The sequence below is a fragment of the Rattus norvegicus genome, chromosome 12, assembly GCF_036323735.1.
Source record: "Rattus norvegicus strain BN/NHsdMcwi chromosome 12, GRCr8, whole genome shotgun sequence".
NCBI lineage: Eukaryota > Metazoa > Chordata > Mammalia > Rodentia > Muridae > Rattus > Rattus norvegicus.
This window is the reverse complement of record NC_086030.1, coordinates 39,449,620-39,473,814: the sequence shown is the minus strand read 5'-3', so window position 1 is coordinate 39,473,814 and position 24,195 is coordinate 39,449,620. Positions and strand designations below refer to the sequence as shown.

General features: G+C 49.6%; 1 protein-coding gene across 10 annotated transcripts in view; it reads right to left on the bottom strand.

Moving 5' to 3' along the window:
- The window catches only part of Camkk2 (calcium/calmodulin-dependent protein kinase kinase 2), a 53,892-nt gene extending 31,905 nt beyond the window's left edge, over positions 1 to 21,987 (bottom strand). For 6 of the 10 annotated variants that reach the window (XM_039089814.2, XM_039089816.2, XM_039089812.2 and 3 more), the window contains exons 1-3: positions 21,849 to 21,987; positions 8,607 to 9,132; positions 1,485 to 1,532 (exon numbers count right to left, since the gene is read on the bottom strand). In XM_039089814.2, the coding sequence (XP_038945742.1) occupies positions 1,485 to 1,532; positions 8,607 to 9,074 (516 nt within the window). In that variant the 5' untranslated portion in view covers positions 9,075 to 9,132; positions 21,849 to 21,987. 10 annotated transcript variants of the gene reach the window in all.
- Between the last annotated feature and the right edge of the window lie 2,208 nt (positions 21,988 to 24,195).

Sequence of the window (24,195 nt, the reverse complement as noted above, 5' to 3'; positions counted from 1 at the left end):
GGCTTACCAGTTAGCTTCAGTCCTCACTACTCCTTATGGTCTTACACTTAGCATACTTAGGCCAGTGATGCTAACATATCTTCTGTTAGCGTTTGAGTTTCTAGTCCCTCAGTGATACTAACAAAAACGGATGGGCAAGGGGAGGCCCATTAATGTGATGGGGACTATCGCCATGGCAATGGAGGAATTCTCCAGAAGTTTTCTGAACTGTAGAAACACATCTAATTTTAACACTATAAATTAAAAATAGGTTAGGCATGGTGCTGCACACTTTCAGTCCAGGCTCTTGGAAGGCAGAGGCAGGAGGACCTCTGAGTCTGAGGCCATCCTGGTCTACAGTGTGAGTCCTAGACTAGCCCGGGCTACATAGTGAGACCCTATCTCAAAGGTATTTTTTTGAAAGAAGGGTTGGTAAGATGGCTGATTAGGTAAAAATCCACCTATAATCTCAGTGCTGGGTGGGGGTGGGCAACACAGAATACCTCAGGCTTCTGGCCAGCTAGTTTTGCAGAATCTCTGAGCTTCATGATCAGTGAGAGACCATGTCTCCAAGAATAAGGTGGAGAGGTACTGAGAAAAGACATCTGTCATAAACCTTTAGCCTACACACACGCATACACACACACACACACATATACACATACCACACACACTACACACACCACACACATACACACCACACACACATACACACAAACACTACACACGCACACACACACCACACACATACACACCACACACACATACACACAAACACTACACACGCACACACACACCACACACATACACACCACACACACATACACACAAACACTACACACGCACACACACACCACACACACACACATACACACACACCACACCACACACACACGTACACACATACCACACACACACAACACACACACTACACACACAACACACACACACCACACACATACACACCACACACACACACCACACCACACACACACATACACACACTACACACGCACACACGCACACACACCACACACATACACACACCACACACACATACCACACACATACCACACACAAACATACCACACACATACACACTACACACTACACACATACCACACACACACCACACATACCACACACACCCACTCCACACACACACACCACACACACACCACACACATATACCGCACACACAACACACACACATACACACACCACATACACACACACCACACACACACACATACCACACACATACACACACCACATACACACACACCACACACACACACATACCACACACATACACATATACCGCACACCACACACACACACACACACACACACACACACACACACTATTAATGACAAAACCCTTTCACCCCACCAGCCTTGCCTCCAAAGGTCCCTCTCTTCCCGGCACTACTGATCCCCTCCAGGGTGTCAGGAACATCCCTGGTCCAGGTACAAAGGTGGCCGAGAGCCCCTGGAACATTTACCTTTCCAATTTCATCCTTCAGCGTGTACTGATTCAGCTGCACACAGTCCTGGAAAGCAAAGAGAGGCACAGGTGAGACGGATCTCACCAAAATAATACTGACTGCAAAGTCAAGGAGCACCCCAACTTCCCTGCCCTCCCCCTATTAAAGAATATATATTGGGAATGGGGGATGGCTCAGGTAATGAACTGTCTGCCACACAAGCAAGAGGACCTGGTATGACCCTGGGAGCCTACATAGAAAGGCAGGTATAGGGTAACACGCCTGCAATCCCAGCAGTGGGAGTCAGAGACTGGGGCGGGGGGTCCCTGGGCACACTGGCCAGCCAGGCTAATCAACACACTCAAGGTACCCATGAGAAACTGTTTTAGAAGAACAGGACGGCTCTCATCTGTAACCTCATGACAGGCTGATCTCTGGTCTCCACACGCACTCATTATACATGTGCACCTGTGCACATATGAACACACACACACACCAATATACAAAGAGAATATATACTAGTTTTATTATTATGGGGGGGGTCAGCACTAAGGATCACACTCAGGGCCTTATACATGCTAGACACTTTACCACTAAGCTGCACCCTCAGCCCACCCTGGGTTATACAGCTGAAGCCCTGTGTCAGAGAAAGAGAGACAGAAGGTGACGTAGGAAGATCAGGAGACCAAAAAATCATCCTGTTACATGGTGAGCTCGAGGTCAGTCTAGGCTATGAGACCGTGTCTCAAAATATAAATTTTATATATATATATATATATATATATATATATATATATATATATATATATATATCTCCTGAGCTGAAACAAACAATTCACACACACACACACACACACACACACACACACACACACACACACACACACATGCAGCTACAGTGGGCAAGTGAGCCTCCTGGAGATGGCCCAGCATTTTGCTCACTGCGATGGGTGTACCTTGGAGAGGCACAGCCCCAGAGCTCTGTCCCAGGATTGCTTCCTGCTCCTGCTGTGCCTTCACCGTTTGTCACTATTATGGTCCTCATATATCTGACCTGGTGTGATTGTCCTGGGAAGACTGTCATTGCCATAGCCTGGTGTGCTCACTTCCTGGGTGACAGCCCCTTCTGGTGGGCAATCTGCCTGCAGATCAACGTGAAGTGAACTTTCATAAAAATAATAGTTTAGGTGAATTAATGATTTTATGGAATTGCCAATTTGGTTTAAATACCTTTAGGAAGTTAGGGTATTTGATAGAAAGTTTAAGGAGATGGTTTAAGTTGTTTTAACAGACTGTGCCCCTCCTTGTAGAAGGTGTGCAAAGGCTGCATAGGTTAGAAAAGGAGCACAAGTGTGCTTTCCTTACATGTTATAAGCATGTAACCGTACTAGGGAGAAACATAGGCTTGAGACAAGTTAATGATCAAAGAAAACATTCATTCTAGGTTGGGTCTGAGTTCCTGGACTTGGAGTGTAGGGGTGCGGCCATGTCCATTGTCATAACCATGAAAAGACAGGTTATGAGTAAAGAGTAAATAATTCAATTATGATGTAAGACTAGAGAACCATGATTACCCAGTTTAGCTGAACACGACTTAAAAAATAAGGCGTAAGAGAGATGATGATCCGCTTCTTGGTAAAGACAAAATGTCACCAGGTAAGCATAGGAAAAGAGCTGCAACGTAGACTGGCTTGCTAAACTCTGCTAACCAACGGCAAAAGGATTACTGCTTTGGGGTTACATTGAACTTACAGAGAGAAAGAGATGAGAAATATTTACACAGACACAGACACACAAACATACACATGAAAATGGTTGAAGCCTATTGATTGGTAAGCCTCCATCCACCAAATATGTGTGTTTATGTATATATGTAAAGTGGTTGGAACTTTGCTTTAGCCACTCAATGTGTGAATGTGTGTGTGTGTGTATGTATGTATGTATGTATGTATGTATGTATGTATGTATGTTTGTGTGTGTATGTGTGTGTATGAGACGTTATTAGAACTTGTCTTGCTTCATCCACTCAGTGTGTGTGTGTGTGTGTGTGTGTGTGTGTGTGTGTTTGAGAGAGAGAGAGAGAGAGAGAGAGAGAGAGAGAGAGATTTTCTCCCCCTTTTCTCTTTTCCTCCTGGCTGTCCCCCCACCCCCGAGTTTAAAGAGTTTAGAAAGTCTCTGCATGGTCACAGGGAGTGCCGGCCACAATGGATCACGTTTTATCTCCTCAGAGGAAAGTCTGTTGAATGATGAGCTGCTGATTCTATACCCTTGCCTCAGTTTCCCTTGACCTGTCGAAGCTGGCCTTCAACAACACATACACTGACACACTCACTCATGCACACACTCACACACACATGCACACCACACCTACATGCACACATACATACATCAAACTCATGCACACACACACATACAGACACCTCACACACATGCACACAGATACACACACACATACATATATACACACCTCACACACATGCACATACACTTACATACTAACACACATCTCACATGCACAGAGACACACACACATGCTCACACACACACATCTCACACATACATACACAGCACATACATACACAGCACATACATACACACCCCACACCTACAGACACACACACATATACACACCATACCATACTCACACATACATCTCACACATATATATACACCTCACACACATGCAGGCACACACTCACATACATACATCTCACACACATGCACATAGATACATACACACTCACACATGCTCACACACACTCACCCACACATCTCACACACATACACACCCCACACCCACAGACACACACATATATATACACCATACCACACTCACACACACATCTCACACATACATACACACCACATACATATACACACCTCACACACATGCACACACACTCACATACTGGAGGGAATGTCTCCAGATTCCCCTCCCAGAAAAGAAAAAGAAAAAGCCATGAACTGGAGAGAGAGGAGGCAGAGGAGAGGCACGTGAGAGGGGTTAGAAGGAGGAAAAGAGAATGATATAATTTCAAAATATAAAAATTATTATTAAAAAAAAAACAAGCAATGAATAGCCTAGTAAGAGCACCAGTGGAAGGGGAAGCCCTTGGTCCTGCCAAGACTGAACCCCCAGTGAACGTGATTGTTGGGGGGAGGGTGGTAATGGGGGGAGGATGGGAAGGGGGGGTTAGGGGGATGTTGGCCCAGAAACCGGGAAAGGGAATAACAATCGAAATGTAAATAAGAAATACTCAAGTTATTTAGCTCAGTGGTAGAGTGCTTGCCTAGGAAGCGCAAGGCCCTGGGTTCAGTCCCCAGCTCCAAAAAAAAAAAAAAAAAAAAAACCAAAAAAAAAAAGAAATACCCAAGTTAATAAAGAAACAAGCAAAAGGTCTGAACAGGCGCTTCTTTAAAGGAGACGGATAAATGGTTAACAAGCATGAAGAGCCATTGAATACATGCCTACGAAAGCCACGCCAAGCCAGAAAAGGACGGGTAGTCAGACCGAGTGCTGGGGAGAACACAGCGCTCACAGTTGCACATACAGCTGCCAGAACAGGACGTGGGGCGTGGGCAGCCCCCCTGAAAACGACTTCCCTCCCTCTCTCTCCACTCTCCCTCCTTTCATACACGGTCCCATCTCTTCCCAGCTGGCCTCAAACATGCTATTTAGAGTGTGGCGGTGCACGCCTTTAATCTCAGCACCCAGGAGGCAGAATCAGGCAAATCTCTGTGAATTCAAGGACAGGCTCATCTACATAGAGAGTTCCAGGACAGTCAGGGACTACATAGTCACACAGACCCTGTTTCCAAAAAGAAAAAAAAAATGTAGACACAGGTAGCCTTGCATGGTGGATAAATACTGCAAAAGTTGTGGGTTACTGAATTAAAATCTCAGTGCTACCCCTCTCTACAGGGTCCAAGTCAGAGACATCCCAGAGGTCCCCAAGACAACATAGGTTATTACTGCTGCTCTTGGGTTCCCATAAGTAGACAGTAAAACTACTACTGACAACACAATACACTTCGGCTAAAGACAGAGAAGCCAAGCTACAACCTCCACCCTGTTGGCTCACTTTCATAGTTGCCTGAAGGGGCCAAGCAGGCCCCTGGGGGAGGGAGTCATCACGATATCACCCAGCAGCAAACTCTGTACGCTCTAACACTGATCCGATACAATGCGGTATGGAGGTTGTGAAGGAAACCCATGCTTTCTGACTGGTTCTGAGGCCTGCTCCACACGAGGGGATTCAAGCTTGGCATCGTAGAGCTGGGCGATGGCGCTCAGCTGCGAAAGGTCACAGGTCCTACGAGGAAACCTCCTGTTGTTGTTTGGCTTGAATGGCGTGTTGTCAAAGTGCCTTCTAATGTTTATGTTTACTCCCATAGTTTAGAGCTGCTCTCCAACTTGGCCGGAGAAGTATCTCTCTGCAGTGGGTGGCTGCTAACACAGAGACCCGTGACTGGTCCCCTCAGTGCTGAGCGTAAGTGACCGGTGAGTATTCGGCTCTTCTGAGAATATCTCAAAAGGGGACGCAAGTCAATGTAAGAACCAGGGGACAGGGAGGAGGGCTGTGAAAGGCTATCTTTAGGATAGGACACGACCACTGGACTCAGGAGCTCGCTGCAACCATGGTCACCTGCACAAGATCACTTACTATCCCAAAAGGCAGTTAGTTACCTTCCCCAAAAGAGGGCAAGAGGCCGAGAAAAGAATGGGTGGAAAGTGAGGGAGGGGAGAGGAGCTAGGGTAGCTGCGATTAAGATACAATGTTGACATGTGTGAATTTGTCAAATAAAAGACTAACCTGTTAGAAAAGTGGGATACTTGGGGGGGGGGGGGAGCCTGAACTGCTGGTCCTCCTGCCTCATCTCTTGGGATCGTCATGAGGTGTTAGGGGTGGAACATGGGGCTTCGTACACCACGCTAAGCAAGCACTCTATCAACTGAGCCACAGCGACAGCCCACCAGCTGCTTCTTAACATCCTCATCCCAGCACCCGGCGTCCTGTTTCTAGGACTACCCAAGAGAAATAAAAACGATTCAGTAGTAAAAAGGAACCAACATCAGCAAGGCCAGGTGGCACGAGCCTGTCATCGCAGCCCTCAGAACGTACAGGCAGGTGAGTGTGAGGCCAGCGGGGAGACAATGAGATCATGTCTCAAAAAAAAAAGTTTACGTAGTAAATGAAGACCATCAACTGCCAGTAAACATGTCCCCCGGTGTCTGCAGGGAACCGTTGCAGATACTAACCAAGAAGAACTAAAGTCCCTCAGAGAAAATGGCACGCACGGCAATGTGCCAGTACAGAATACGCCCCTCATACAGCCCCTCTCACATATATTTCCGCACTAGGAAACAGACAGCTCTTCTGGCCTGGAGCTCACTGTACAGACCAGGCTGGCCTAGAACTTGCAATGATCCTCTTGTCTCTGCCTCCTGAATTCTGGGATTACAGCATACCCAGCCCTCTTCCCTCAGACTTTTTTTTAAAGATTTATTTATTTTATGCATATGGGTACACTGTCGCTGTCTGCAGACACACCAGAAGAGGGCATGGGATCCCATGACAGATGGTTGTGAGCCACCATGTGGTTGCTGGGAATTGAACTCAGGGCCTCTGGAAGAGCAGTCAGTGCTCTTAACCGCTGAGCTATCTTTCCGGCCCTGCTTCCCTCATATCCTATTTTATTATATCTATGTTTGTGTTGGTCTGTGTCAGATGCCCCCACAGGTCAGAAAATGGCATCTGACCCTCTGGAGTTGAAGTTAAAGGGGGTCGTAAGCCTCCATGAGGGTGCTGGGAGCAGAACTGGGGTCCTCTGCAAGAGAAGCCATTCCTCTTCCACTGAACCGCTCTCCTGCTACACACACACTTACACACACTCATACACACACACACTCATGCACACTCACACACACACTCAAACACACACACTCACCCATACTCACACACTCACACACACTCACACATGCACCCACACTCACACACTCTCACACACTCATATTCACTCACACACTCATGCACACTCACACACACTCAAACATACACACACTCACCCATACTCACACACTCACACACACTCACACACTCTCATACACTCACATGCACACTCATACATGCACACAGTCACTCACACACACACTCATACACACACACTCACACACTCTCATACACTCACATGCACACTCATACATGCACACAGTCACTCACACACACACTCATACACACACACTCACACACTCTCATACACTCACACCCACGTGTACTCACACACACATGAACACTAACACGCGAGCGCGCGTGCGCGCGCGCACACACACACACACACACACACACACACACACACACACATACACACACACTTTAACTCATTCCCAAGCTGCTTATGTATTTAATACAATGTCACTGTTATGTAAGTCATTCTACCCTGGTGCTCTGAGGCAATAACTATTTAAATTGTCATTTAATGACACGAGAAAAAAAATAGCCCGCACAGCCTCATAGTTGCGATTTTTTTTTCCTTCCGAATATTTTCAAGGTTGGCTGGATCTGCAGCTATCGGGGCCAGGAGCGTATCCAACAGCACGGATAGATCTCAACATCATTACGCTGGAGAGGAAGCTGAGCTAATGGAGCACTCGAACGGGCACTGAACCTGCTTACACAAAATCCTACAACCTGCAAACTAATCTAAAACGCTAATTTTTTTTTTTTTAGAGAAAAAAGAAAAAGGCAGTTTGGAATGCCAGGAGTGGCTGCACACACCTGTTATCTCGGCGTTCGAGAGTCTGGGGAAAGGGGGTCATGCAAAGTTCAAAGCCAGCCTGGGCTACATAGATCCTGTCAATGGCAAAGAAATGAAACGGACTCAGTTCAGCAGCTACTGGGGAAGGGGCGTGAAGGACGCGGCCAGCAGGTAGGAGATACCCTCGGTCTGATTGAAAAGTTTTCCCAGGAGCAGTCAAAGAGGAAAAAAACTAACGTTTGCCCGGTGAGAACGTGGGGGAGGGGGGGATGTTTACTTTGTTGCTTTTGAGGCTTCACCTCAGTCTGCGGCCCCTAATGTCCTTCGGGTCATCCTCCCCCTCCCCATCTACCCCACCATGGCTCACTCAGCGCACGCACCAACCTGCAAACCCGTGATGGAGACGTGGTGCGACTCCACTGTGGGCCGCCGGGGCATCCGGGGAGAGGACTGTGGGGAGCTGGCTGGTGAGTAGGACAGGGATGGGCAGATGCAGCGTCCATTCATGTCCAGGCTGCTGTTGGACGCCGGCCCGCCCTGGGACCGCTCCTGGAGGGACATCTTGCGACCAGAAAGCAGGGACCGTGACTCAGGTTCCGAGGCATCCAGAGGGAGTTCCTGGCCATCGGCCTCCAGAGGTTGGTCTCTGGCCAGGCTGAGGTCCACGCCCCGGCCTGGTTCACACTCGGTGACCACGATGAAGGATTCCATGCCCAAGTGGATGCTTAAGGATGAGAGTCCCCGCAGTGCCTCGCAGGGCTTCTGGCTTTCCCGGCTGACACCCCCGCTTCCCAGCTCATCCTGGGGGGCCGCCCGGTCGCTGGTGGGCTGGCTAGAGACACATGATGACATGGTGTGTGTACCAACTTCATCGGCCAGGCCGGAGCACTTCCATCAGCAGTAGAGCTGCCTGCAGAAAGAGAGAAACAACCGTGAGCCAGGCAGGGACAGAGAAAGGAGTCCGTCCTCCGGGCCAGACTAGTGTCTGATTGGAGCACACGGTTAAGATCCTTAAAAACATCTTTCTGCCCAGTATGGTGGTATAGCGCTTGGGAATCTAAGGCAGGAGTATTGCCAGGAATTAAAGGCTAGCCTGGGCTACACAGTAAACAACAGGCTAGATTGTGCTACAGAGCAAGACTCTGTCTCAAAACAACAAAAAACAAAAAATAAATAAATAAATAAATAAATTTTGTAGCCAGTGTTCTGGTGCCACATGTCTATAATCCCAGATCTCAGAAGGTCAGGAGTTCAAGGTCTGCCTGGTCTGCACAACACGAGCTATCTTTGAAAAAAATAAATATTGGGGCTGGAGAGATGGCTCAGTGGTTAGAGCACTGACTGCTCTCCCAGAGGTCCTGAGTTCAAATCCCAGCAACCACATGGTGGCTCGCAACCATCAGTAACTCCAGTTCCAAGGGGAACCGATGCTCTCGTCTGACCTTCAAAGACACCAGGCACACAGTGCACAGACACATATGCAGGCAAAAACACTCACTCGCAATCTTTAAGTTAAGAAATGGGGGAGGGGCAATGTACTCTTTTGCATTTCTTCTCACACATCATGACAAGGAATTTAAATTCAATTCTCTCTTTTTTTTTTTAATTTTTCATTATATATGAGTACACTGTAGCTGTCTTCAGACACACCAGAAGAGGGCATCAGATCCCCATTACAGATGGTTGTGAGCCACCCTGTGGTTGCTGGAATTTGAACTCAAGGCCTCTAGAAGAACGGTCAGTGTTCTTAACCACTGAGCCATCTCTCCAGCCCTAAATTCAATTCTTATATGAAGAAAGTATAAGGAGCCCCAAGAGACAGAATTGACAGCTAACTGCAGTGTTGCCGGGCAGGGGCAGGGGCAGGGGCAGGGGCAGGGGCAGGGGCAGGGGCAGGGGCAGGGGCAGGGGCAGGGGCAGGTAGACTTTGAAGCAAACAGGACTACACAGAGAGTTCCAGGACACACACATACACACACACACACACACACACACACACACACACACACACACACACATCACACATACACAGGGATGAGGGAGAGAAAATATTAAATGAGGTCTCTTGATTTTGTATGTTTGATATATGTAGGGATGTGTCTGAGTTCCTGCGTATGTGCATGTGTGTTTAGAGGTCAGAGGTCAACCTCAGGAACCTCCCTCCCTATCTTGGATTTTTGGTGGTGGTAGTAGCAGTGGTTTTTAATCTTTAAAATCATTTTCTTTTATGTGCATGGGTGTTTTGCATGTATGTATGTATGTATGTGCACCACATGTCTGATGGGTGCCCGTAGAGAACAGAAGGCAGCATTGGAATCACAGGAACTGGAATTATGTGTGGTTTGAAGTTGCCATGTGAGTGCAGGGAATTGAACCCGGATCCTCTTAACCAATAAGCTGTCTCTGCAGCCTCCCAAATTGTTTTTGGAAACAGGGTTTCTCACTAGAACCTGGGGGGCTCCATTTAGGCCAGCCTGGCTGGCAGACAAGTCCCAAAGACCAACCTCTCTCCATGTTCACAGCTCAGCTTGCTGACTAGCGACCTCTAAATCACCCTCTTGACATTTTTTTTTTTAAATCAGTAAAAGTATCTGGTGCTGAAGGGATGGCTCAGCAGCTAAGGGCACTGGCTGCATTTCCAAAGGACCCAGGTTCAATTCCCACCACCGACATGGCCACTCACAACAACCCACAACTCCAGGGGATCTGATAGCCTCACACAGGCATACATGCAGGCAAAACACCACAGCACACAGAATAAAAAGAAATACGTCTTTAAAAAATTTTAAAAAAAGGGGTTGGGGATTTAGCTCAGTGGTAGAGCGCTTGCCTAGCAAGCGCAAGGCCCTGGGTTCGGTCCCCCAGCTCTGAAAAAAAAAAAAAAAAAAAAAAAAAAGAGAAAAGAAAAGAAAAGAAAAGAAAAAAAAGACATTAAACAAAAAGAGCACAGGACCCAAACTCACAACTGCCTATAACTTCAGCTTAAGGGGTTTGAGGCCACTGGCTGCCACAGGCACACGACTAACACACACACACACACACACACACACACACACACACACACACAGAGTTCTTTAAGAATTAGTAATTACCATGCTGGAGAGATGGCCCAGTGGTTAGAGCACTAACTGCTCTTCTAGAGGTCCTGAGTTCAATTCCCAGCAACCACATGGTGGCTCACAACCATCTGTAATGGGATCTGATGCCCTCTTCTGGTGTGTCTGAAGTTAGCTACAGTGTACTTATATATAATAAGTAAATAAATCTTTAAAGGAAAAAAAAGAACTAGTAATTATCTACTTCTTAAATGCTAGGTGGGCCAAATGAAACCCTTCTACCCGTATCTTCCATGCCTTACTGCAGTGACTTCTCCCACGGACTGGTAAGATGTCCTAAGCCCTGGATGTGCTATCTGCCCCCTGTGCTGTGGTGGGGTAAGTGGGGTGCACACTTCAGGCCCGCCCAGGCTGTAGACTGAGACCCTCTCAAAACAAACAGGCTGGGGAGACTGCAGCTCAGTGTAAGAGTGCCTGCCCCATGGGCATGAGAACCTGAGTTCAAATCTCTAGCACCACCTAAGAAACCAAGATGGCTGCCGGAAGGTAGTTCCTCAAAACGGTAGAGGCTTTCTGCATGCTCCGTACCTAGGAGTACACCCTACCAGCTCTCATCCTAGGACCTGAGGAGGGAGGCAGCAGATGAATAGATACCCATAAGCATTAGCTATGGCTACCACACAAAGGAGAAAACATCACATCAAGCGTAAGCCCGGTCCCAAGAGGCCTCGAATGGCGTAATTCCACGGAAATGAAATTTCCATACTAGGCAAATCCAGGGAGACAGGCAGATTAGCGGTTACCTAGGACTACGGAGGAGCGTTCTGGAGGGCAATGCAGTGACTGTGAGATAGGTGCAGGGTTTCATCTTGGGTTTCATCTTGGCGAAGATGTCTTGGAATTAGACAGGGTGGAGATTTCACAGCCCAGTGCATGTACTGAATGCAGTGAACCGATCTCAACGGGGTTCATCTGCCAGGCGTGGTAGCGCACACCTTTAGAGATGGAGCTAGGGGGGCTTCTGGGAGATGCAGGTCATCCAGGCAAGACAGAATTACACAGTGAGACCCTGTCTCAAATTTAAAGGGGAAGGGGGGTTAACTAGAGGGCTAGGGTAGCTTGCAGCAAAGTTCCTAACTAGGATTTGAGGAGCCTTTGGCTCTACCTCAGCACCCCCACACTCCCAATTCATTTTAAGTCCTCTAATCTCTTTTGTTTGTTTTTGTTTTTCCAGACAGGGCCTCTCTGTGTAGCCCTGGTGGTCCTGGAACTCACTCTGTAGACCAGGCTGTCCTCGAACTCACAGAAACCCACCTGCCTCTGATTCCTGAGTGCTGGGATCAAAGGTGTACGAGGTCCAGCCTCAAGTGAACTTTTAGATCAGTTGGAGAGAGGAAAAGAGAGGGTGGGGGGAGACTGTCACACACCTCCAGGTTGTCAATTCCCACCAGCCCTGGGACAGAATATTAACCTTTCACTCACGTGCTTGACAAATGCTGGTGGACAAATGTCACAGGCACTGAGTTAAATCCGTGCGTCGGCAACGTGGTGGCAGCTGTGTGCTCACCAAGGAGGGTCTCCTTAGGCACTGGGAAAACAGTGGGTGCTGGCTGCCATTTCAGTGAGTAACATGGCTTCCAGGGTCACCCTCGGGAAGGAGGACTTGAGAGGGAGTGGCATGAAGTCAGGGCTCCCTGGAGATGTTGTCTGGCCCTCTAAATCCACCTTTCAGAAACATCTATTGTAACAACAGTGGGGAATCCTCCAATCAGAAAACCCCTGGCATTCTCAGCCGTGACTGGTGCCTACAGATGAACACCATTCATGATTTTTTTTTTTAAAGTGTTGGATTTTCTTGGTTGGAAGTTTAATTTGATTTGACTTGGTCATTTGTTCTAAGAAAGAGGAGAAAGAACATAAAGTTGGGGGAGGGGGGACCTGGGAGGAACTGAAGGAGAAAAAAATGATAAAGATATACTGTATGAAATATATTTTCAATAAAGAAAAAAAATACAATAAAGAGCCGAGGAGATGGTTTAGTGGGTAAGAGTGCTTGCTGCACAAGTGTGAAGGCCTGAGTTCAAATCCCAGCACCCACACTAAAGGCTCGGTGTGACCTAAGGGTATTTATAACCCAGCACTATGAGGGCAGAGACAGGAGGCTCGCTGACTGCCAGCCTAGCTGTGGGGTCAGAGAAAAAGCCTGTCCCAAGGGAATAAGGTAAGCGTGAGAGAGAGGAGAACCCTTGTCCGTCTCCAGCCTGAGTGCAAACACGTGCACCCACATACATTGCATATACCACACACAAACAAACCCCAACAAAGTCAACCATGTGACAAGGTGCTCAGCCTGGCTTACAGGAAGAGAAGTACACATGAAAACAGCCAGCAGCCGCTGCACTTCCTCAGGAAGCTAGCCATGGAAGGCCCAAATGGCCTGTCATTCTTCCCATTGGTACGCACTCAAAAAAAAAAAAAAAAAAAAAAAAAAAACGGAACGGAGGGCTTCAGACCCCTGCATAGCAACAGCCATGGCGTCGCTAGTCACAACTGCTAAACGGTGGACGGAACCCCATCTATCAAAGGATAAGTGGGCCTACAGAACGTAGTAGGTCACATAAGAGTCAGAGCAGGAAGGCAAGTCTGACCGACAACCAGTGAGTGGCATCTGGGATGGTCAAATTCGATTGGACGCGGGGGTAGGGGTGGGGCCAGTGAGCACAGCGCGTAAAGACCTGGGCTCCACCCCCAACACTGCACAACCTACTCGCTGCTGCTTGCTGGGCAACAGGCAGTTAAGAGGAGAAGTTCAAGGTCACCTTTAGCCACTCAGTGAGTGAGTTTGAGGTAGCCTGGACTACATGAGAACCTGAACCCAAAACTGGAAGGGAAAAAAGCAGCACAGAGGTGGGCCGGGTTAAGGGGAGAGAATGAGAAAGTCCAAACTCAAGGGAAGAGCCCAACACGGTGGACAAGCTTGAGGCCACTGAATTGTACCGGTAAAACCAGTGAAGATGGCTCATTTTCACTGTATGTCACGTATATAGTTTTTATTTATGTGCATGTCAATGCCTGTGCCACTGGAGCGCAGGTGTCATGAAGACCGGAAAGGGCACGAGCTCCATTAGAGCTGCTTCTGAGCTGCCAGACTTAAACTCAGGTCCCGTGTAAAAGTACAACGACTGTAGAGCGCTTACCTAGGAAGCGCAAGGCCCTGGGTTCGGTCCCCAGCTCCGAAAAAAAGAACCCAAAAAAAAAAAAAAAAAAAAAAAAGTACAACGACTGAGCCATCTTTCCGGCCCTGGAGATGAATTTCCAGAAGAGAGTAATATGCCACGCCTCAGTACCGACGAAGACATCACCAGCTATGCTCCTGCCTCAGCTTCCCTGTCAGTGGAGTTCCGTACTTTCTGCAGCCTGCCTAATATTATTTTACATATCCTGATGTGATCCTCACCTTCCAAAAGAGAAAAGTGGGGCTCCGAGGCCACAGCCTGGACTCATCCTCTGCCCAGCTTGCCTTTAAATTTTTCTCTCTGCCTCAGTTTCCTCATCTTTAAACTGGGCAGCTTCTGCATAGTCACGGGGAGCAGATGAGCCTGAGCCGTGCACTCAGACCACATGACTGAGGTGCTAAGAAGCTAGTCTTTCGATACAATGTCTATGAACAGCTGAGCAAGGTAGTCTTTGAGACAATGTCTATGAACAGCAGGGGCTGTGTTCCAGAATCTTCCTGAGTAACTACGGTCCTCGAGAGTCCACCTGCAATTCCATGGATTCCACAACTGTGACCCAGACAGCCCAGGGCAGGCAGGTGACCTATATCCTTCCTCTTGGAGCCACTTCTATTGGGGCTACAAGTGTTCCTGAAAAGAAAACCAGACTTGGCAGTGCCTGGGAAAGTCAATGGGGATTTTTTTTTTTCTCGCCAACAGAAAAACAATTGCTTATCGATCTCTACTCCAGGCCAAGGACACCGAGCCATCCACCTCCGACGAAGCCGCTTTTAATCAAGTCTCCTTGGCCAGCCGGTGTCTGGCCTGGGCCTCCCTTGTCGCTGCTTCTGACGCAGGCTTGGCCTTCAAGGTCTGAAGGAAGGAGGAGAACAGACCACTAGGACCAGGGCTAGGGCTGCCTGTGAAGGAAAGTTAGGCCCACCCAGGTCTAGGTTATGTGGAAGGATCGTGTCCCAACTCTACAATCTAAGCCAGTACTCGGAATTGTTTAAGGACCAGAGACCTTACAAGAATCCAATGAAGTTACCAACACTTTCCGTAGCAAAGAAAAAAAAAATTAACCATAAATGCAATAGTTTGGCATAAAAGATTGTACTAAAAATGCTTTAAGTCCCAGCAGGCATCAGGCATGGAGTGACTCCCTGTGGTTGTGTAATTCCCCCAGGACAAGCCCTCTACAAGGAAGGGCAGGGATCAGAACACAGGATTGAAAAGGACATTCCTACAAGCTGCTCAGGTTTGACAAAATGCCAGCAGCCCAGGCTGAGCCGGGCAGTTCACCGTGAATCACAAGAACTGCCCCACCCGGAAGCCCCCTGAGCCCCCCCCCCCCCGGCACCCAATGGAGCCGCCAGACCCTTCCTGGAGCAGATGGAGCCAGTCCCCAGCCAGGATGAGAGGAATGTTCCATCCTCTGCCAGGAAGCCAAGTGGCACAGGCCTCCAGGAAGCGCTTGACCATTTCCTTTCCTGGGGGCCATTTCCAACCAGCAACTGCCGCCTGCCAAATGCAGAGCCCGGTGGAGCTGGGCCACGCTGAGCCAAGCTGAGCTACTACCCGGGCTGTGGTGTGCATAACAAGTCGCAGGTAGGCTTCAAAATCAGAGACACACCTTCCTCGGAGTCCATCAGGGTCCCCAGAGCACCTCTTCCCTGGCTCCAAGACCAAAAAAAAAAAAAAAAAGGGGGTGGGGTGGGGTGTGCGAATCAGCTCCACAGATCCTGCCAAGACCAGAACGATACCATCCCTGGGTCAGCAAACAGCCACATCCTCTCTCACCTGGGGAAACTGAGGCCCAAGGCCCTAGAGGAAAATTCATTTCACTCGTGTGTTCTTTTAACAGTCAATTAGGGAATGAAGATCAGTTGGGAGATTGCTTATCAAGTATGCAAGAGGTCCCGGGTCCCCAGCGCGGCTGTGAATCAGGCACAGTGGTGCACGCCTGAAATACTGTGGAGGTGCAGGCATGGAAAAAGTTCAAGGTCTCAAGGGTCATCCTCAGCTATACCACAAATATAAGGCTAGCCAGGGCTACACAGTGAGAGCGTGTCAATCAAACACACACACACACCCCAAAACCAAAACCCCCGAAGGGTCAAATCACTCCAAGTGATTATGGAGGGTCCCTACATGGGATTTCTGGGGCAAGGAACCAACAATCTCATGAAACATTTAAAAGGAGAAGACCCAAGTGCCACAACACAAACAGGGGTGCGGTGGGGGCTGGGGGTGGGGACAGCCAGACTAATCACAAAAGAATAGAAGAGAGGTAGAAGGAGGCTGGGGAGCTGGGGGGTGGGGGGCATCAAGGACGTCTGTCCTGGGAAGTATTTTCCCTTCCTAATTAAAATAATAAATTTCTTTTTTTTTTTTAATGAGAAAGTGCAGTTAGGATAAGTTCCTCTTTTTTTTTTTTTTAAGATTTATTTATTTTAGTTATATAAGTACACTGTTGCTATCTTGAAGAGGGCATCAGATCCCATTACAGATGGTTGGGAGCCACCATGTGGTTGCTGGGATTTGAACTCAGGACCTCTGGAAGAGCAGTCAGTGCTCTTAACCACTGAGCCATCTCTCCAGCCCAATAATAAATTTCTGAAGCAGAGCCTCACTGTGAGGCACAAGCTAGCTCTGTGATCCGCCTGCCCCGGCCTCCTGACTGTGAGGATTACAGGTGCCGCCACAGTGCCATGCCTGCAGTCAATGTGTGAGCATGAAGACCTGGAGTTCAGCCCCACAGCGCCCTCATAAAAAAGCCCGGTGTGACTGCCAAATGGTGTGTGTGCCAGGTTCAGGGAGAGACCTTGTCTCAATCAATCAAGGTGAAACAATGGAGAAAGATCTCAGGGGCTGGAGGGATGGCTCAGTGGTTAGGAGCACTGACTGCTCTTCCTAGAGGTCCTGAGTTCAAATCCCAACAAGTACATGGTGGCTCACAACCATCTGTAATGAGATCTGGTGCCCTCTTCTGGTGTGTCTGAAGACAGCTACAGTGTAGTCACATATAATGAATAAATACATCTTTAAAAAAGGAAGAAAGATCTCAGCCAGTCGAGTCATCAAACACCTTTAGTCCCAACACTCAGGAGGCAGAGAAACGCTGTCTCAAACAAACAAACAGATACATTTTTAAAACATTTAAAGATTACCGATTTACCTAGAGTCACATGGTAACTTAAGTATCCTTAAAACAGGTCAGAGTTTCCTTGTTGTTTTTGTTTTGTTTTGTTTTGTTTTGTTTTTCCCAGATGCCTAAAGTGGAACTTAGGGTCTCTGTAAACGTCCCGGTCTGTGATTTCCAAGAAAAAAAAACCCTAAAAGTTATGGACAGAGCCTTGCAAAGGTCCCAAACTGTCTCCTGAGTAAAGTACAGGCTGGGTCAAAATCTTAACATAAGTCATGTGGCTGCCATCCTAGGAACTCAATCTATTTGGGGAGACCAAAGGGAGCAGCCTCCGACTATGCCGGGAACAAATACCCAGACTCGACACAGCAACACGGCCTGACTGGCTAGGGAGAATGCAGTTCTGAATTCGCCACTGAATTCTCAGGCCTAGAACTTTCTAGAATACAGAGACAAAGGTGGTGGGGAGAGATCCACTCCAGCAATACACAGTCTGGCCCTCCCACATGGCTCTCCCTCCCTCATCCTGCTCCTCTAAATCCACCTTCTTCCTTCTCCAACCTCAAGTGTACAACCCCCTAAGCAGGGACAAATCAGGAAACCAGGTCTACAGGGCCACCTGTCCCTTACACTTGGACCCAGAACGGGGAACAAGGGCTGAAATTAACAGAAAGGCAAGAACTCTCTCTTCCACCGGCTTTGAAGGCAACAGCACAATGGAGTTAGGAAGCTATAGTGGCTCATGAATCCCAGCACAAGGGAGGCAGAGGCAGGATGCTCTTTTAAGTTCACACAGCCAGTCTGGACCACAAAGCAGGATCCTGCCTCTGCCAAACTGAACCAGGGAATGAGCTCTCTGCCCCGCCCTCCTATCTAACCATTGACTCCCCTTTAAGGGTTCCCTAACAGAACCACCCACCTTGGCCTTCCCTCCTGATGCTCAACCTCTCAGGGCAGAGGGCAAGATCCTGGCCTCCCCTCCTCGCCCCCACTTCCTGCTCCTTTCCAGGTTGGAATTAGCATTTTTATCTCGGTAACAGCCATCTCTCAACTATTTACAGCCTCCAGGATAAAAGGAGGCAACACAGAAATAGTACCTCAGCAGCTTGCAGGACGGGTGGGTGTGGGTGTGGGGGGCACGACAGAAGCTTCCAGATTTCTCTTTCTCCCTTTCCAAAAGGGAGAGATAGCCTAAGATATGGCTCATCTGTTACACGGGTCTCCCCAGCAGCTCCGAGACTCCCACAAGGAGCAGGTCCTAGCACCCGTGAGCTCTCACAGTGCAGCATCTGTTCCCAGACCCCCAAACAGGGGGTTGAATGTTGCAGAGCCCAGCTGAGTACAAGGCAGCAGCACCCTGTCCAGTTCCTGTCATGCCCAGGGCCTCCTTCCCGCCTTGTGAAATACCAATCAGTCCAAACAAACAAAGCAGAACCAAACTTTGCCATTTCTCTGGGCTTAAAATGTTTTATAATTGGAAGAAAAAAAAAAAAGAATGAAAGAAAGAAAAATCAGTTAGGCACGGTGGTGTCTGCATGCAGGAGGCAGAGACACAAGGTCAAGAGATCAAAGCCAGACTGGGCTACAGAGTGAGACCCTGTCTCCCAGAAGAGGAAAAGAAAGAGAAGCCCATATATGGGAAACAACACAAATGTCTGTCATGATAAATAAACCAGGTGTAGTCTGCTTGGAGTATGGAATATTATTCAGCCATCAAAAAGGAAGGAAGCGTAGAAGATGTGATTCTGAGTGGAACCAGACACAAAAGACCTCCTATTGTATAAGATGTGACCCACAGGCACACTAATCCCAGAGAAAGCAGATGTGTGGGTGCCAGGGGCTGGAGGGAGGGATGCCTGGAACAAGGAGTGATGGTTTATTAGGTACAGGATTTCCTTTTGAGGTGATAAAAATGCTCTGAAACTAGACAGAGGGAACAGACTACAACACTGTAAGTGTCCTAAATGCCACTGGGAGGAACCTCGCCTCGTTTTTTTTTTTTTTTTTTCTTTAAGGATTGGAGAACCGAGTCTGATGGTGGAGGGCTTGCTAGCAAAGTGTACCAGGCAAGCACCCTACCACCTGAGCCACATCCCCAGTCTAAGAGGTCCTAGAGAATCAGAGAGAGAGAGAAACATCTAAATCCTCAGCTTCCAAGGAAGGAGGATAGGTGCGAACTGAGAGAGAGCACTGCAGCCTGAGAACCACCTCGGGACTCTCTCACCCACCCGTCCAAGGACTCTCACCCAGAGGAGCCGTGTGAAAGCACACACGTGTAGAGCCTCAGGATGGAGGAAAGACAGCGGCCCTAGCCGCGGTCCACATCCAATCGCAAAGTCCCTCAGTTGAGTTGGATCCCACCCTATTCCCTCTACCTAACCCCTCAACTTTTCAGCCCATCTCTGAAGGCTTGGCATAACAGACGCCTCCTCCAGGGAGCCTCTGGGATTCACTCCTCTCAGAACAGATTTCTCCAGAAATAGCACCCTGTGGCTCGCTCCCTCTCCACTCCCTCAGCCCTTGAGGCTTGTGGCATTTCTCAGCATCTCCCTCCTGGCATTTGAGGTAGGGACATTCTTACAGGACATTTGGCTTTCCTTAGCTCCTGCCCACTAAACTCCATGAGCGCTTAGTCTCATTTTGACAAGCCAAAAGTCCCTCCCACGTGTTTCCAAATGCTCACCAGGAGGGTGGGACTGTCCTCTGAGAAATACTGCATAGTTATTAGCCCAACTAGCGACTGCAGAGAAAGACAAGCCTGAGTCCTCCTCACAGGACAGCAGGACGCCTGTGTCTTCATACACAGCCCAGTAAACAGGCCTGGGCTTCCCCCACAATAAGGAAAAGGAAGCCCTGCATTGTCTGTGTGTGATCCTGGCTAAGTTAACTAACCGCTCTGAGCCATTTAGTCCCAGGAACCTCAGACTCCTGTTCTCAACCACATAGGATATGGGTCAGCATTAAATGAGATAACCCAGGCATTTGCCACATAGCAAGAACTCAGTAAATGTTACTTAGGGGGTGGGAGTGTGGTTCGTTGGTAGAGGGTGTGCTTAGTAGCATGCTCATGGCACTGGGTTCTATCCCCAGCATGAATGATAAAGGTAACTAAGATTATCCAAGGTAGGGGCTCATCAGATGGTGGCTTTGATGAAGCAGTTCAGAGCAGCAGATTGTACAGGAGGAGGATCGGGCAAACTGAAGCGGCTTCTGCACACCACCACACAATCTATTCTGAAACTGCAGTGTCTGTGGGCTTGGGAGCGGTGGCAGCCCCTGCCACTTCCAAAGAACAAAGGAGTAGGGAGTGGGGAGGCAGAGCAATCCTCCTCTCTGTCCTGTGGGGGCAGAGTCCGGAGGAGTAAAAGACATCATTAATGCCCCAGGGCACCTGAAGTTTCTACTCGAAAATTGGGGGACCGCACAGAAGAGGCTAAGGAAGATAAAAGTTGCATCTAGGGTAACCAATGAAGAGCACGACCCACCCCCCCAGGTCAGGAGGCTCCTTCTTTGCCCAAGGCACCTGAGATGTCCTCCACCCCCTGCTCCATCCCTCTGCAAAGTGCCACCTCTTCCTCTCCAAGTGAGAGCAGCCGGGGAGGAGGCTGACAGAGCTGTGAAAACACCCCGCTTCCCAAACTGGGCATCCAGGGGGTGGGGGAGAACCCTGGCAAAGCCCCGGTGATACCAGGGCACCAACCCCAGGGCAGAGCCAGAGGGAGCCGGGCATGCACTCTTCATGCACCGCTCGCTGCAGCCCTGAGGTAAATTTAGGTCAAAAGGATCAAGTCGGCCTGTGAGGTCGGGGTGATCAGAGGGCAGACTCCGGGCCAAGCCTCTAGGACCCCGGTCCCCGAGTGACTTGCAGCCTGCGGGGGTGGGACACTCCCGCGCGCTCAGGTTCCGCACCTGTCAAGCGCCAGGGGTGGCCTAGGCCGTCGCCGGGATCCGGGATCGCCCTGGCCGGCGGACCTCGGTGCGGAACTCCAGGCCCGCTCCTGCCGCTGGGGCCCGAGCACCGCCCCACTCCGGAGGCCGGGGGAAAGGGGGCGCAGCCCTCCACGTGGCGGGGCGCGGGGCGGCGCACGTGGGGTCCCCTCGGGGCCCGCCTCTGGGCTGTGTCTGCCGGCCCCGCGCGCGTCCGGGACCCGGAGACCCACAGGGAGGTTGCGTCCCCCCACTCAGCCCGGCCCGCCTCGGGCCAGCTCACCTGGGCTCCGCGCCGCCGCCTCCCGCGCTCTGCGCCCCCGGCTCGGCTTGGCTCGGCTCGACTCGGTCCGGTTCGGCTCTCCACGGGAGGAGCCGCCCGGGCTTCGGCTCGCGCGCGGCGGCGCCTCGGGCTCCGTGCTGATTGGCCAAGGACCCGGCGTGGAGCGCGCGTACCCGCCGCAGCCTCGGCCGCGCGCGCCGGGTCCCGCGGAGACTTAAGTAGCGGCGGGGCGGAGGCGAGGTTGGGGGGAAGGAGGAGGCCGCCCGCGGCAGGAAGCGAGGCCGGGCTCGCCCGCGCAGGGGCGCACAGGCCGCAAGTTTGGGAGTGGGTCTCAGTTCCTGCCAGCTGCTCCACGCTGCTTTGTTCCTGAGCGTGGAGAAGTTCCCCGGAGGCGACCGGGGAAAACCCAGGAGCCGTCTGGCGGTTCCCTCCCTGGATTTCGGGGCAACGCCCATTATGAGGAAACCCTTTCCGCAGCCGCCTCCCCACCGACCACTGTTGCAGGCTCGCCCTAAAATGCATCACTCACTCCGAACGGCCCAGTGAAGTTCTAGGTCTCCCCACAAGGCTGACCAAACACCCTTCCTCTTTTTGACGTTTTACTTTACTGGAGCCTAAAAGCTCGTTTAGTCTCCCAGTTGGGTAACAACGGAGAAAGAAAAGGGTATTTGAAGGGCTCCCTGACCCGGTGGCCTTGGATGTGGGGGGTCAGTGAACGCAGTCTTGGATGTTCACCAGGGGCTGTCTGCATGTTCCTGCTGGCAGCCAAAAGGGAATCAGAGTTGAGATGTCAAATTCACCAAGGTTTCAAAGCTCTTTTGTCAGCTGGGTCCGTTTCCAGCCCTCAATAAATTATTTCAATATTCCTAGGCTGGGCACTCACAAACAGTTCCCAGGACCGGACAAATAAACTCAATGAACGTTCTAATGAGATGGTCGCTCCTGATACTGCTCAACGGGTTTGCATTTCTTTGTTAGTGTAGCACATAGAGCAAGACGAGGCGGAATAGTACACAGTAGTTAAAAGGACTGTTAGATCTACTTGTACCCACACGGAAAGAAAAACAAAAACATGGAGAGTGAGACAGCAACCTGCTGGATGCAGAATCAGGCAGAGTTTGCGTGCCTTTTTAAGCTCCACTCTTGGAGTGACTTCCTGAGGAGACGTGAACTAAACGTCTATTCACCCAAAATAGGGCGCCAACAACAGATCAAAGACACAATTTCATCCAAGCCCAGCTTGGTGAACCAGTGAGTTTATTGGGCTTACTCATCTCCAGCGTGGATGGTGGCTTGCCAAAAGCTGCGGAGGGGGGAGGTAAGATAGGTGGGGTGTCTCCTTCGATTACCTCCCCATCTTACATACTTTAGCATCTCCCCCGGGCTATGTGTTCTTGGAGGTGGGCAGCGGAGGGAAGGAGGGAGAGCAACTAATGACTCTCTCCCCATTCCTTCCCTGGAGGATTGATAACAGCCGCCCTCCAGGAAGGGACCGGTGCAGTCAGGCACAGCTGCTCTGATTTCAAAAGGGTAGTGGCATGTTGTATGACTTCCACACGCTACATGCTTTTAGACACATACAAAAGTCAAAGAAAACTGGGTCACGTTAGATTCAGACACCAAGAAGAAAGTAGGCAGCGAGAGGGCATCGCTCAGAGGGAGGGTACTTCCCTAGCTTGTAGGAGGTACTAGCATGGTACAAAAGTAAAGGAAGGGTGCTGGAGAGTTGACCCAGGAGTTAAGAGCACCAGCTGCTCTTGCAGAGGACCTAGGTTCGATTCCCAGAGCCCACAAGATGGGTTACAACCCTCTGGAACCCCAGTCCCAGGGGATCTGACGCCCTCTTCTGGCCTTCTCAGGCAGAGCATGCATGTGGTTCACAGACATACATTCAGGAAAACCAGCTGTTCACATGAAATAAAAAGAAAGGGAGGGGTGTTGGGGATTTAGCTCAGTGGTAGAGAGCTTGTCTAGCAAGCACAAGGCCCTGGGTTCAGTCCCCAGCTCCGAAAAAAAAAAAAGAAAAGAAAAGAAAGGGAGGTGGGTCGGGTGTGGTGACACACTTACCTTTAACCCCGGTACTTGGGAGGCAGGGGCAGGAGGAGGATCTCCACCAGTTCAAGGTCAGCCTGGTCCACATAGGAAGTTCTAGGTCTATATAGACCCTGATTTCCAAAAAGGACAAAACAATAATAATAAAGTAAATGAAGGAAGGAAGAAAGGAAGAAAGAAAATGAATTGAGAGCAAAGAAGGGGACAGAGAGTATAGGAAGATGTCATATCTGTTTTATTTCCTCTATAAATGGTTGTAAAATAAATTGCAAAAACAGTCAATGTCAAATAGTGG